At 41.4% G+C, this 16,377-nt stretch overlaps 1 protein-coding gene across 1 annotated transcript in view; it reads right to left on the bottom strand.

Annotated features, from left to right (window-relative positions):
* Positions 1-14,634, bottom strand: part of ANK3 (ankyrin 3) — a 198,239-nt gene extending 183,605 nt beyond the window's left edge. The window contains exon 1 of the mRNA XM_069019101.1: positions 14,521-14,634. Coding sequence (XP_068875202.1) covers positions 14,521-14,634 — 114 coding nt within the window. The remainder of the gene's footprint in view (positions 1-14,520) is intronic.
* Positions 14,635-16,377: the final 1,743 nt, after the last annotated feature.

The following is a 16,377-nucleotide window of genomic DNA, read 5'->3' as shown; positions in this document are numbered from 1 at the left end:
GTTTCTTTGTGCTTTTCCAGAATGCGTTCATCTTGTTATTGACTCGAATGCATTGTTGACCTTAAAATTTGTGACTTTGAGCATATTAAGCTCTGTATTTTTCAAATTAAGAAACTCTTTATCTGAAAAAGTTGGCCTAAATTAGCTGCTAGGCTTTGGCCAGTATCTTCCAAATTTACAGCTGTTTGTGGCATACAAATTACCCAAAGGAGAATTTATTTACTTACACTTTACGTATAGGATGAATACCTCTGTAACGCTATCCATATAATGAGTTAATTAGCTGCTTAATAAGCATGATTAAATCAATAATAAGAATGCAATTTTCAACTGTGACAGTGCTAGGTGGCCTTCCATGCCATGTGAAATGGGCTTATCACTGTTCTTGTCTTCAGGGTTTTCTCACAGTGTTTGACCACCAATGTACAAATATTGATAACACCAGTTTTTGAAAAGCGTCTATAAAGAAAAGAATGTCTTTGAAATACCTAGTTTTTGAACTGACCAGATTTCCATCTGCTATTCAAGGTAAATGATGTCAGCTCCAGCTCTCAGGTGCTCACACCCATCCTTGAGAGCTGGGATAACCCAGAGCATTTCAGGATGGATCTTTCCTCCTGAAAACTCTCTTCTGATGGGGTAATCACACATCAACTACAGACTGCTCTCAGCTTTAAGCACTCAGTGCTCCCTCTGTACTCACCTCAGTTACAAACAGGCTTGAGTGCAGGCTTAGGAAATTGACTGGATTAGTGCCAGAATATTGGGCACTTTTGACTAATCAGACCCATGACAACAAAAGCAAAGATACCATGCACTTTGCTTAGTCATTTGTGAGCTCTGAGAAACAACAGTGCACCTTTCCACTGGCTGCTTTTCTGTCTGAAAGTAGAAGTAAAAACTAAATATTTCAAAACCAGAAGCTCCCCAAAGCTTTTCTTTGCTATCAGCTAAACCATAAAGCTGATAAATCTATCTAGTTGCAAAATATTTTGTTTTCTGAAACCCAAAATCTATGGCTAGTACACAGCATCATTTTCTCCCATGCATTTCAACTGCAACAGCTCATACATCAGCAGCAGCCAGAGGGTTTTAAAGGCAAAGAGAAGCCTTCCTTGCTCTAATGCAAAGGTTTTCTAGAGGGAAAGATTTAAGTCCTTCCTTTCTGATGGGATAGGTGAGTTCCCCTCATTTTGCAGGCTGTGCTGCCACTGTTTGGACTGCCATGTGCACTCCCATTGCCTTTGCCAGCATTACTCAGGAAAGGCAACAATGCCCTGGCCCATGGCTCTAACGGTTTTGAAAATTCCAAGTACAATGTAACCAGACTTCGGAGACCTGCAGCATCTTTTAAAGTGAAACCTTAATGTTTTTAACATAATCAGAAGTGAAGAAAATCTTTCTCTAAAATATCAGCAGTACATGAGCAGCGCAAGGCCGAAGGACCAGGCTCCCTCCCCTGACTGCACTGTTTGTATCCAGTACCAGCACAGAGTCTCCCAGAAAACAACCCACTCTTTTCTCCTTACAGAGGGAAGCCCAAAATCCTTCATCTTTATTACTGCTCTGCTATTAAACATTCTGGGTCTGCCATCTGCAACACGTGCGTGTCGCCATCCTGGGGCTGGCTAACACAACCCCCCTGAGTTACCTCTGACCTTGTCCTCTCCTGCCACCACTCTCCCCTGAGCACACACCAATGTCTCTTCACCAAACACCAGGATGTACTCAAAATAAGGTCACTACATGTGAAACCTAAATTTTACTGCTAGGAAATGCTCCCTAAAGCTATGCAGCCCGAATCTGTAACTGTCAAATATAAGAACTACAGACAATAGCATTTATTGAATCACAGTAACTGGCTACTTCAGAAATAAAACTGGTTCCAGGCAGCCCTCATGCTTATAAGGCTTCATATATTCAATTTATGTTTTCATGAACGAAACTATCCAAGAGGCACAGGACTGAATCTTCATCTGAACAACAAATGCATAAAATAACTGATATTAACAAAATCAACTGCCACTACTTAGCATGCATGTATATTTAAAAAGAAAAGAAAAAAAGAAAAAAAAAGAGGCTATTTTGAATAACTAAGACAAAGTGAACCAACAGGAGGACCCAATGTATTGTAAAGTTCCAGTCAGAAGCCTCCAGAAGCTCTGGCAGGGAGTTTGCTGGCTAGCTTTGCCCAATCTCTCCCTGCTTCCCCTCCACTTTTATTTTTCCTTTTTGTGTATTTCCTTAATCTTTCCTTAAGATATTGTAAAGTTTGAATATGAATATAATCTGTGACTTTTTTTTTTTCCTTTTTGGGATATGACCTTTGCTGCTTTGTCAGGCAACTCATCTGGACAACTATTTTCTAGGAAACAGGCAGGAATGCACAGGGAGCATGTCTTGCAAAAACTAGGACAGAGATTTTGACTTGTCAAGAAAATATGAGAAAATTTTACTGCAAATGAAAAAGAAACACACTAAGACAAGATGAAAGACATTAAGGTGAATTTTGTTTTTACCCCTAAACTTTAAGAATTAGAAGGAATATATTTTGGTTAGCAGACTACAATTTTAGGGAACAATTGATATTTTGTGGGCGTACATTAATTGCTCGACATTGTACCAGAAATACCTTAAACCTGACAAGCCTCGATTAATTTGTGGTTAACTCTTTGGAGGTGGACCTTGACAAAGCACTAGACTCTATACCCCCTGTGTAAATTCATGCAACCAGGTTACAGATAAATGATATTATCTTTTCAAGGACTTAATCAGATGCAATTGCTTGGATGTCCTCCAAACAATTAAATGCTATACAGAGCTAGAGGGTTTTTGTCATTTTGCCTACCTTGAGGCCTGAATCCCTCCCCCAGCCAAGGCAGCATCTCTGCCTGGGCAGGGCAGGTTTGCAAGGACTGCAGTCCCCCAGCAGCCCTGCACTCAGAGCAGTAGCCCTGCAGGCAGCTCCCTGCTTGCTCACTTGCAGCACAGAGGATGCTCTCATGGAAGAGATGTCCCCTTGGCCACGTTATCAGCCATCCATGGCCCCTGCTGCCCAGAGAGCCTGCCTGCACTGGCCTGGGAGGAACTGCAGCCCTCCCTGGACTCCGCAGGGTTTGGAGCCCAGGCCCCAGCAGAGGCTGCATTTTTGCTGGCTCTGTCCTTCCTGCTCTGCTCCCTTCTCTCCCAGGTTTTATCTACTGACGTGGCATTGAGAAAACACTGTGAGTCAGTAAGGAGCTCCTCAGAATGAGGAGTTCATCTCCCAGCACCTAGTTTTAGCCAAAATAAACCCAAACTTCTGGGTCAGCTGCCTCAATCACTCCTTCCCTCTCTGCCATTACTGTTCCCATCCAAACACTGCTCCCATTTCAACATCAAGGCCCTTTCTAATCCTTTCATTCCTTCTTTCTCATCTTCCTTCAAACTGACTGGTCTTAAAAGTTCACCAGCCTTGTTTGCTCATTTGCATTTGGTAGTAAACAAGGAGAAAGGGGAAGCTTTGCTGTTGGGAACAAAGGGCTACAATTTTGACCAGCTTCCCTGCGGATCTTGTTTGGTCTCAGCATCTCTTGGCTTTCCAACCCAAGGCAGATTGTGCATGTGGCCTTTCAAGCTGAATTTATTGCATATGTTCAGTGGTTCTGCTAATTGGACCTCTGACTTGACCACAATTCAGTGAGTTTAGCTTCAAGGATAACAAGCACGTAGGCCAACAAGAAGATACATACAACGTTATAAAATACACTACATTTAGCTGTTTCAGATTAAATTCATGCACTTCTGAAACCACAATTTGGATAACTTTCCTGTATATTAGGTGGGCTAAACAGAAAAAAATCTGAAAGAGCTTTAAAAAATCTTCGTAAACAATATGGGTTTCTATCGGTAACTTAAAGAATATGATCAGTCTTTCTAAAACAGCCTTTAATCAAAGGCTTGGTAGACTATTAAAAAATTAATCTAAATAACAGTAAATTGGATATTTATACTGAATACCAAGAACCATAATTAGAACTGTTACCATGCATGCTTCCTCTCCACCAAAAGCTTTTCAAAAAGCACAAAATTCTTAAAAAAACTTATTTCTCCTCCAAAATTATGGTAAGACACAAGCAAAAATGTTCCTGAGAGCTGTGGAAACAACCAATAGGTCACACATCAGGACAGCATTCAGCAGCTCAGAGGTCATTAAAAAACTATAAAACCTGCCTAGGCCTTATTTTGTAGCCATGATCCTTATGCAAGATATGCAAAATACATTCTGTATCAAGAACAGAAAAATAGTCAGTGCTTGTCATTTCAAAGTGATCCTTAAAACGTACAAGAACAAAAACATGGAGATACTTTATGGACACAAACCCCAGCGATTAAATAAACTGTTTAACATCAAACTAGAAGAATCAGTGGTGAGCCCCCTACTCTTTGTTTGTTGCTTGGATGACTTGGAAGTTTTCATACGTTTCCTCTTTTATGTGGGCAGTGTGTGCTGAGTGTGCAAAACATTTCTTGAGCCTTCTTTAAGCATAAACAGACAGTCTGATAGTACAAAAAAAGGTAGACAGAAAAATATCAGATAGGAACATCAAACAACATACACTTTCCCGTAACTGTTAAAAAGCGTTGGCTGCTCCTCAGGCTGCCCTACTTAGAAACTTTGATTGTGCACCCACTGTCATGAGACATGTTTTCCTCTCATCATCTTTTTAATCTTTTCAGACTGGTAGAAAAACAGCAGTCTTTAGTTATCAGAATTTTGATGTTTAACAGCTTCAAAGTGCTGGTGGTTTCAAATTAAATCAAGTGGCAAGAAAAACTAGGACTGCAGGTATCCAGTGCATTCACCAATTCTCCTCGAAGATGTTTTTTCTGCTTAGATGGTGAAAATGTAATAGAGGAAACCTTTGCCACCCACTTCTGAGCAGTATCTCACCATGGGATGTTGGGATGTTTCAACTTTTCAGTTTTGTTCTGCAGAAGCTGTCCATAGGCACCCTCCAGAACATACTGTTTGTTACTGCCTGGCCAAAAAGAAAAAGGCTTGTTTTGAAAGAGGCTTCCTCAGCACTATGGGAAAATGCTGCATTTACTCACACATAGATTGAGCTTCTTTTCTGACTTGCTGCACCATTGGTGCTTGGTGCACATCCCTCTCCCCTGGGGAGATCTTTCCCCTCAGGCATAGAGAGCACCCTGGCTGGGCTTACCCACCTGTGCTTCAGGGGCTGGTCAGTCTATTTCTGAATAATATCTGTATTCATTTTCCTACAGTCTGAGCATGAAAACTGGCCTCAGCATCAGAGGTGATTGCCAGATTCATACAAATCCAAAGGGAGCAGGAGAACAGGTTACTGAGAGCACTCAGACACCGCTATTTCCTCATGGGCCAACGGTACATTGAGCTGTTGGGATGGTTGCAAATGCTTACCATTGAGCCAGTGATTAATGAAAGGGAAATGACTGCAGTTCCAGAGATACCCTAGCAGGGGTCCAGAAGGAATGGTAATGCAGTTATGGGAGAAAGAAGAAAAGCTGTGTGGGAGAAAATAAAATTATTCAACCTATGAAGGAGTTTCATCTAAAGCTCTGAATGCCTGTGTTTATAAGACACTCTGATTCAATGCTGGAAAAGTGACTGTAGCTAACTACAGTCAGTGCCTCAGCTCCACCTTTGCCTTCTGTTAGTAAAATACTCCATAAATTCATGTTGGGAAGTGGAGGGAACACCTATCCAATGGATATTGCCCAACTCTGCTTTTCTACAAGTTCCCAGAGAACACTGCCGAGCACGTCCTCAAGTTCACCCATCTGGAGAGAACACAGCGAAGGACATCAGCACAGCTACCTGTGAAAATCTTGTTCAACTAAAGGAAGTCAATGATGGAGTTATTCTGCATCCTGACATTTACAATTCACCAGAAAACGAACCAACGTGCTGAAGAGAAAGTGAGTTCCACAACTGTATCTTCTTAACAACAATCAGGGCAGGTGAAAGTAGGGTTTCTTAGAGGGTACAGCCAGGATAGCACCACGTGGTATCTCTTTATTATACTGCCTTTAAGGAAAGCTCTGTAGAATATGCAAACAAGGGTGCTCTAACTGAAAGGTTAGATATCAACAACTGCACTGACTTGTGAATTGTTCTGAGCTTTGTGAACTCAGAATGTGATGCAGAAATTGCCGGTGACACTGTAATTTGAAGAATTTTAAAGGAAATTTGACAGAAGTTTAAAAAGACCATTAAACTTTTTGATCTAACAAATTCTTTTCAAAGTGTCTATTCATTAAAAACAGGATTTATAATTCCATTGGGAATTAATGACAGCAATGGAACAGGATCACACTGTAAATTACAGAAATGAAGAAACATAATATTTATACACAGCCACAGCACTTCTGAAAACACCGTTAACAACTTTGTGGACAGCTTCTCCCTAAGGACCCAGGCTGGCCAGCAGCTCTGGCATTGGGCTGAGCCAGGCTTTCCTGGATCCACTGCAAAGGGAACACGCTTCCTCTGGAACTGAACCCCTTGCAGCACCACACCACCTCTCCCAGGGAAGTGCCCCCTAACAGAGATGGAGACTCACTGTGGGAAGCAGGGACACTCTGGAGATGCCCGACTCAGGGCTGTGGATGGACTGCTACAAAACACACAGGTGGGGAGTCCCAGCCAGGTCCTGACCCCCAGGTGCCCCCGGCTCCTGCCCTGCACACACACAAACCCGTGCTGTACGTGCATTACAGATGTTTAGCTGTGTGTAAAGCCTGTAATGGTAGAGGGCAGCAGGATTGGTACACAGGCTGATGAGAGCACAAAGATGCCACACAAGCAGCTGTGTACCAGTGCACCATCCCCAGCCTGGCAGATCACATTAGTGCAGGGGGGTATTTGTGTTACACCCTGTGGTTTCTCCTCACTACTAGGGAACCATGCAAGTACTTGGATTTGTATCACTTACTAGCTGCCCATAGTCTATCAGAGTTCAAGGATCTGCTTTGAAAATATGATAATGCACAAGCAGCCACTTCAGCAGCTCCAGGAAACGCTTTCCTGGCACTCACACTTCAACTACCTGTCTCCTCTTCTGACTCTCCTCTCTCTCTCCAGCAGAGCCTGGGTACTTAAGAGCATCTTACTTGAAGAGGCAGCGGCCAGAGGGTTAAGGACAGGCCTGTAGCTCAGAGCTGAGCTGACAGGATTTCTGTTTTCAAAAATACAAACAACTGACATATTATACCTTTATCTCATCTATGCACTTGTACTTACAGGGGTATTACAAATACACGACTACAAGTGAGTGTGGAATACATGAACACAATTCATAGAGTGGCCTGGGTTGGAAGGGACCTCAGATATCTCCCCATTCTAACCTCCCTACCATGGGCAGGGACACCTTCCACTAAACCAGGTGTCTCTTTCTTCACAGGGGAAGCAAGTGACAAGATCACAGTGGGGATTTTTTGTATTTTAAATTATTAATTTAATGGGTGAAGCACCAGGCACACTCAGGAGCCTGACTGGCTCCTGGTAGAGATGGGGTGGCCAGAGACATCAGGCTTAATACCACTGGTAGAGATGTTGTTGAGGTGGCTCCAACAGGCTCTGTGATACGTGTCATGTAGCACCCATTAAATAAATGCAGACCTTGTGTCTGTATATCTTGCCATGATGGGGTAGTGGATACCTGTTAAGGTACAGACCTTCATTTCCTGCTTGCACTCACTAGCAATCAATTAGAGGACATGGATTCCACCACTTTTATCAAGAAGTAACTTCTTTCATAAAATCCCTTTGATTTAAATTGCATAAATATGGAGTAGGGTATCAGAAGGGAACCCTTCTATCTTGGACTTTTCTCTCCAATTCTAAATGATTTTCAATGAAAAAATAGAAAGATGCTGAAGTGAATTCTCAAACTGAGATTTAAAATTGATAATTAAACTGTGATAGCACAGCATTCAGCTGCCCAGTAAGCTGAAATCCAAAATTGTGACTAGAACACAGCTGAACAAACAGAACGTTGGGTAAAACACATAATTTATGTTTTTAAAACAAAATCATAAGAAGTTGTCTGAAGTTTTCAGATGAAGGTGACTATGAAGTACAACATGTCCCGTGTCTTTCTGCAACTAAAAAGGCAAAATAAAGTTTTAGTTCTGGTACATAACACAAAGGCAACTGCTTGTGTAAATCACAGGGCAATACATCTTATATGGGACGAATTTGTATTACTAAACTGTCATAGCTTTCAGCTTATTGGCAAAATTACGATTTATAAAAAAATAAAACACATCCCAGAGTGAATTTTCTTTTCAATTAACAAGACAATCTTCTTATTTCATCTAGTTATCTTCTTATTTCAATCTAGTTCTCCCTTCCACATTAGTCTTCCTTGAATAAATACTAAAGAAATATAATGTTGGATTTCCCTTCCAAGTCACCACACAGTGATCTCTGTAAAAAATAAAAAGAGAAGCTCATCTCTTCCGTGGTGGTCACTAATTACCCACCTTGTAGAACACTGGTCAACCAAGCAGAAAATACCACAAAAATACCACATCAGGCAAGAGACACAATAAAAAGATTTTTTGAAAGTGTTATACAAGCCCATACATCCACCAGAGATATCAGAGCCTGATGTGCAGAATGCCAGAGCTGAAGCTGCTAGGCTGGAGGACACTCAATACTTTGAAAATGAGGGCATTCCTTTAACTTGTCCCCCACACACTGAATTATCCTCTGAAGGCATCTATAGTTCTGGATTTAAAATACATGGGTGTAGCCTGAGTTAGGTAACTGAGGTGAGGAACAACGTGGGGCAGCTGGTCCATAAACTCATCACCTGAAGTGCCTCCCAGCACATCCCAGTCTAACAGGGAGGGATTCTTTTATAGAGTGCTAGAAGGCCTGAGAGGTTTCCAGCTGGACAGAACACTGGAGCCCATCAAACCCTGCAGGCCCCATGCTCTGCCTTCACAAGGCACTTCTGTGCTAGTCCCACTCCTCAGCCAGAAAATCCCTGACACCACTCTACCATGGCCTAAACAGCGGCACAAATTTCTGAATAGCAGCAAATCCAGCCTTTTATTGTCTGAACTTCAGGCAAATCACTGTGAGAATACATCAGGCTTTGTGTGAGAAGTAATTTTTTTTTTTTTAATACAGCTTACAACTCAGACTTTATTTTCTCTGTTTCTTTCCTCCATCCACACATGTTCCACATCATCCACCAAGAGCCTAGTTCTCAACTCACCTCCTCCCCCCAGCAGCCTGTTCCAGTCAAACTAGGTCTGACTGAGTCTAACACTCAATTTTAGCAGGTGCTCAGTCAGTTCCACTAGTTGACAAGTATTTTGGCTCACAGTAACAAACATTTAGTAAATGCCCAAAGGGAATAGCATCAAAGTATGCATCACTTATCCTGAAGCCATCAATTCAGGCAAGTTAAGAGCTTGAAATTAGCAGTTTTGACTTTTGGCACAGGGTTGAATATTCATACACTCATAATCATATAAGAAATTTTTTTCTTCTTATATCACTGCTCACTAACCATCTTGGAACTTTCTTTTACTTTGAAGAGCATCCCATTTCCCCTTCCCTCAACTCTCAAAAAAACTCCCAAAAAAACCAAACAAAAAAACCAAACCCCAAAGAAACAACTCAAACTGGGTGGAAAAAAAACAGGATAAAAGACTCTACGTGTTAATACCAACCAGGTAATAGCAACAGTATTGATTTACACTGCCTGAGAGTCCAGCTGTAAATCCAGCCGTGCAGCCACCTCTCTGTAACAGGGAGGCCGCTCATGGTTGGTCCTCCCTCCTCTTGCTCATCCCCTCCCTCCACAAACTGCCAGCATTTGGCACAACACAGGTTATAATCCAAAGTGACACTTGCATAGTGACTAATGGCCATCCCTTGTGACAGCACAACCCCGAGGCATCAAGAAGGTGAAAAGGAAAAGGTAAATGTTCTCAGACCGACTAAATAAAAATGTAATAGTGCAAAATTTTTTCTGGGTTTATAAACAACAAAGTAATGCTGAGCAGTGCCCACTTCAAATGATGCTGTAGTGCTCCCTACACAATACAATGCAATCATTTCCCTTAGGGGTCATCTTCAAAGAAGGAATTGTTTCTCCAGCTGAATAGAAACTCTTTCACCACCAAGCTCCACTCTGGTAAGAATACAGCATTGTTAGTAGATATCCCATCCACCAGTGCTCCTAAACATCTATCAAAAATACCTTTCTATTTCATTTGCCTCTGACAGAGCATCATGTCCAAAATAAGGATATGGCTGAAATTCTCCTCACACCTAGAAAAGATTCACTGACTTAATTTTTCTTTCAGACCCTTAATCTACACTATCTTCTCACTTACCATAGGTCATGTTCCCAGATGTTAGAGCAACATCTGCCTGGTTTGTGCTTTAACACAAATGAGTTAAAGAACAATTACTTGTACTCAACTTGTCTAGATTCTACTATGCTCAAGTTCAACTGTTCAGAAGCCATGAAACAGATCTCTAATCAAGATTTGTTTATAAACAACAAAGCTACTTTTAAAAAAATGGATGGGGATTTTTACTTATTGTCTGAGTTAAGAGCTTTACCTGTTAGACTTGCTTGCACATGAAATTGACATTTGTACTAAAACCTTCACATGGCTGAGATCTGTAAAACATTTGACAGCCCTGAGAGAGCTGAGGGGAAAGGAAAAGGAGGGAATCTCCCAGCTAGGGTATGATGATGCCCTCCTGGGGTCCCGCTGTCCCTGGGAGGTGTTCCCAGCTCTGCTATAGCCAAGACATCTCTCACAGGCCCTTGGAGCTGGCAGCAGAGCCCAGCCCAGAAGATGCACAAACTCCTCAAAGCCACATGAGCAGCTGCAACACTTACAGGCTGATCATTCCTGACACAGCATTTCAATTTATATCCATTAGGAAATTGCAAGGCAATTTTTTCCAGCATACCTGAGAGTTAAGTAAAACCTTCAAACACCATGAGTCTTATGATGAAATTAGCAGGATTTGTGACACTGGCATCCATTACTTTCCCTGCTGCCCACAAGTGTGCAGCAGCAGGGCTGTGACAACAGCCTTTAACATCTCAGGGACAGCATGCAGCCAGGTTTTGCATTATGATCAAATTATTCCCTGTTCCCAAAGAACACAAGAGCTCCTGAGCACAGCACGCAAATGGAAACCACTTCAGTCCTAGTAAATATTGTATAAAACATAAATCATTGAGTATGAGCCAAGACCTGTCCTTCTCCTCTGCTAGGTACCGAACAAAGAACACAAAAAACTCCTCAGAGATTTCACCTTTATTTTAGGAAAGGCACTGACTAAGCAACCAATTGCTGTCCAGACATTATTACAGGATAAACAATTTCCAGTTTTCACAAACCAAACTATGCATGATAGAGCTGCACTGTAAAGTATCAAGCAAGCCATCCTATCCATCACTTAAAGAGTGGTTTGGCTTGTTCTGTGATACCATTAAAAGCTCAGATGTGCCCTTGGATGTACTCAAACTATTTGCAGTGTAGGACACTGCACAACCGTCCAGAGGCAGAACTGCATGAAGCTGTAATAAAAACTTCAACAGAATAAATGGGAAATCTGTATAATGCAGATCCTTCACTTGCTGGCCCCATCCCTTTCTCTTGCCTGAGTTAAGCTGGGTAAGCTCTGAATCTTTCAGATCCTTTGGCTAAGGCCTGGAATGTCCTGAATGCAGGCAGAGTGGTAGGGCCATAGGGCACAGAAGCACAGCCTCTCTACAGAGCTAAGCGTGGCAATTCGAAAATATCTCACCTTGAAATTAAATGGGATGGGACATAATACAGGTTTTTGTTTTGTGTGTGTTTCTAAAAAGGTCGTTTCTCTCATACAAGTCTTGAAGCAAGCCTTCACAGGAACATTATTACAATGTAAATTGCTTAACCAGTCAAAAGCAGTGAAATATTACCCTCGGACTGCCATCCTCCAACTAAACAGGAACATAAATCAGCATGACTGTTGCTAGTATCATACAAGGCTAAGACACTGGCTGATCCCACCAGCCTTACTTTCTAACCATTGGCTGCCTTGGGCTCCTTACTGTATAAATTATCCAGAACCATTAGCATTCTTTGTTGTTCCAATGTGATTGGAAGACTCTAAAGGATATTTCTGCATGCTGCTTAAGCAAAGGGTAAGCTTTGTGCAGTATCATGTGATCAACAAAAAAATCCCCGAGTACTGCCTGCTTGTGGGTGGTGCAGAGGAACAAGAAGTGACTCACAACTCATAGTGGAAAATTTGGGGGGAAAATGTTTTAAATAGTCAGGAAAGTACAAAATGGCCAACCACAATTATTGGACTTCCTACGCCCCATGTACTGGGTGAGAAAACCATGTCTTTGATGTAGGACAACTGATGCCCAAATGTATGAGAGTTAAGTGAAGCAATTCCTGGGTTTTGCTCCATTCTCCTACTAGAGAGGGCCTCTACCTGTCCTGAATCTGAAGAGTCCTAAGGAAACTCAGAAAGAAACTGGAATAAGCTACCAAATTCCAGTCTGACATGAAGGGGTCGGGGGGGAGAACTCAAAAAAAAGCATTTGGTGGAGCAAAAGCTCTCTATTTTCTCTCACTCTTAAGAGGCAGAAATAAAACTCTGAAAGAAATCCATATATTTGAGATTAATAGACAGATATTTATCCATGTGCCACTCTGGTTGCTGAGAGATTTCCTCTCTACAGCAGTGTTGTATAAACAATAAAGCATTTTTGTCCACAAAGCAATTGTCTCACCTCACTGAATCAAGAGCCTCTCACTGCTGTATCCCTTCTATATTGTTCTAATTCTGAGCTGTGAGGAAGCTCCCTCACACAAAGACAGTGCATGGATCTGGTTGGGCACGCCATTGTTAAACTTGAGCACTTCAAGTACAACGTGGGCTTCCTGCAGCATGAGTAGAGTTAGCTGAGAGACTGCACATTTTAGCTCACAAGCCATAGGTAAATATGGGCTGAGGGGACAGCTCCTACAATTAATTCCTTACTGCTACGGTCATTTTCAGCTGGGGTGGGGGGAACCCACCCTGACAGCAGCATTACAAACCTGCATGTAACCTGAACAGCAGGCAAGAAAAATATTACTAATTCAGGCCGGTTTCAAACAGCAGCATCTCAAAATTCACCTCAAAGACAGAAACTTCTTTATACTGTCCTTTATCCTGGAAGATGATTCCGAAGATCTATACATTCACACTGAAAAAATACCTACAGTGTAGATGGCTGCAGCAAATGTACTGCAGCACGTTAAGAGTCTCCTAATGTGCTGGCTAGAACAGAAGGCAGTGGGTTTCTCAGTGCTTTCATCATGGATAGTACTGCCACGGCAGAGAGAAAAAGAGGAAAGGGCAGGAAAATGCTGACTCTCGCCCAACCAAAGGGTGCACATATGTTAGAGGAAATCTACATGTCGTTTAGGAAGCACATGCACCGCTTCTCTGAGCATATGAAGATTATCCAATCCCCCCCTTAGGGGGACGTCACAAAGGCACACAGAAATACTACATGCCCAGGTTTCTGTAAAGACAACTGGCTCCTTGATATGTTCTTGAAAAAATGATCATAATATACAGCCAAAGACAAGAAATTGTGGCAGGGCCTTATTTCTATGGAGCAGAGTACAAGATGTCATTTATAAGGACATATCCTCAGAGCTGCCAAAGTAGCTGGCCTCTTTATCTGTCATTATGCCACAAACCATAACTATTTTGCTTTATACCTTAGAGAGAAACAGTAAGCCTGAGATCACACGGAGGCTCCTGACCTGAACAATGAGCAATGCAGTGCCTACTGAATTTTTCAGATCCTAGTTTGCTGAAGGGTTTTCTGCAGCTAAATCAAATCCACAGCAGAGAAAAACCAGGCTCTGTAATCTAAGCCACGTATTTCCCTAACAAAAGAAAGTTGCTAATAACAGACTGTTACAGCTCAATTCTGTAAAGCAGCTCACCGTTAGGAAAAAAGAGAAACACTGAAACACCTTATTTCTGTAACATTATCCCAAAAATGGATGTTTCAGAAGCCAGACATGCGACACAGTCCCAACACAAAGAAAAAAAATCTGCCTCTACACACATCCCTTTTAAGTACATGTATGTAAGACTAAACTATTATGCTATGCTTTGCTATTAAACCTACAAGAAAGCTCAGCATTAAACCTCATGATGGTTACAAACTATTTCCAACTCACTGACAGTTTGCATATCACAGTAACATAAGTAGGAAATGAATGCACACCTTCTGCATCATCACTGCAATCAACTAACCTCCAATTAAACATTCAATTGCTTTGCAAACCCCACAGCCGTGGTTACAAATGCTATTTTACAATGTTAACAAATTACTCCGACAGCTACCAAGTTACAGGCAAGAACAAGCTTTGATACTTCAATTGCAAGGTAAGAAAATTAAAACAAAAGAATCCCTGTTCAGAATTTGGCACAGATCTAGATACCTTTTTCTTCCGATCCCGGGATCTTTTCCTGTGTTTTCTTTTTTTCTCAGTTTCTTCCTCAGCATTTATTTCTAAATCCCTGTTTTTCTTTAACTGTGATGCTGCGTGAGCCATAATGCATTAAAAATCCTTTACAACAATGCTCCCTTGTAAAAGGTGATTTCCTCGGGCACCTTTAGCCAGCCCTTATAGCAAATGTTCCAGTGATTGGAAGGAAATCTGTGACCAGAGCCAGGAACACATTCAGGATTCAGAGATCTCGCAGAAGCTTGCAGTCACTACAAAAACACATAGTTGCAGATTTCTTCCTATACCTTTCTGCATCTGCACCTTTGTAAAACAGTGCAGCCATCGTAATGCATTTAACGTAATGAAAAAGACAGCTGGGACAGAGAAAGCTGTATTATGGCTGTATCCCCTGCCACCAGCTGGAAGTGTCTAAGTGACTCCACTGAAGGGGGAATGCTGAAAAGGAGCGCTTTCTATTAAAAAAATTCCAGAACAACAACATATGCTGCATTGTTTTCCCATCACTAATCTTCAAGCACGTTTTTAAAACCTATTAAAAATAGCAGTGTTAATGTTGTACGTCTCTCAGCTAGTTTTGTATAGTAAGCCATTTAACCTATAACGAAATGGAGCAGCTCCTACTTTAGGTTAACTGCTGATGGTGACAAAAAAAATAAAATAAAAATTTCTTTCTACCATGGAGACTCTGACTGCATTATGTAGAAAACAATGCATGCATTGCCATATCTTAACAGTGTGTCCTTTATACCCATTTTTCAATTCCAATACATTTTGTGAGAGAGGATTACAGAAAGCCCTGTTGTATTTTTCCCTTTTTTTTTTTTTTTTTTAAAACATACTTATTACAACACATCATACCGAAAGAAAGATGCAATCACACTGGTGTGTGAAACAGGCATTAAATTCATGGGAGATTTTCTGGCACCGTTCATTTACGTGGTCAGAAAGGGAAATCGGCACTATTTCCATGTAGTTGGAAATGTACTTTTAGGCTTTTATGTCAAGGCTTGCTTCAATCATCTTACTATTTTTGCCACCTGAGTCCTCAATGACTGCAGCTTTTGAATATTCATTATGGGAGGTAAAATAGCAGCAGTATTAAGGCCCGCAGGAGGATCTTTTACTAGGATGAACACAGAGCAAGCATCTAGTAAATAAGGAACCATATTTTTCTGCACAAATATGAACAATCAGCAGCTTGCCTTAAGACTGCTGTTTTTAACCTTTCCCATTGTTCCTAGTAGCACGTTTCACTGTAATGAAGATTAGCAGTCTAATCTCTTTCAGATAAAACCCCAAAGTCTCTCCAAGTGAAACCAGTGTATTTTACATGGTATTAGCACTTCTTTCCAGAAGGAAAAAAATCAGATTCTGTTGTAAAAATGAAGTTCAATTCAAATTTGAAGTGCAACTAGCCAAATCAGGCTGAACCTTCTCAGCGCAACGTAAAACCCAGAGATGTCTCACACAGTTGTAAATATTCTTCCCCTGAACTTGAGAATTTTCTGAATTCTGGTTGCTGAGGCCCAGCAAGCAACATGCTTTAGAGTTTTCACATAACATGGCTAAAAGAAAAATAGCATTTTAAACCTCCAAAACAGAAACTGCTTTGAACACATCATATGTTGTCCAAAAGGCAGTACATAGTGCACTGCCTGTCTCCTGTTCCCAGGCTAGGAAACTGGGTTTAAAAAGTTGATTATTTTGGAGTGACTTTAAAGAAATGCCCAAGGATGTAGGCGACAGTTATGTGACCTTAGGGATTTTTCTTCCTGATGCAGTAAAATCACAGGTTTCTGTGTGCATCCAAAGCTCCTATACACCACC

This window comes from Aphelocoma coerulescens, chromosome 6 (genome assembly GCF_041296385.1).
Source record: "Aphelocoma coerulescens isolate FSJ_1873_10779 chromosome 6, UR_Acoe_1.0, whole genome shotgun sequence".
In the NCBI taxonomy this organism is placed as follows: domain Eukaryota; kingdom Metazoa; phylum Chordata; class Aves; order Passeriformes; family Corvidae; genus Aphelocoma; species Aphelocoma coerulescens.
The sequence above is the reverse complement of the archived record's forward strand: the minus strand, read 5'-3'. Positions and strand labels throughout refer to the sequence as shown.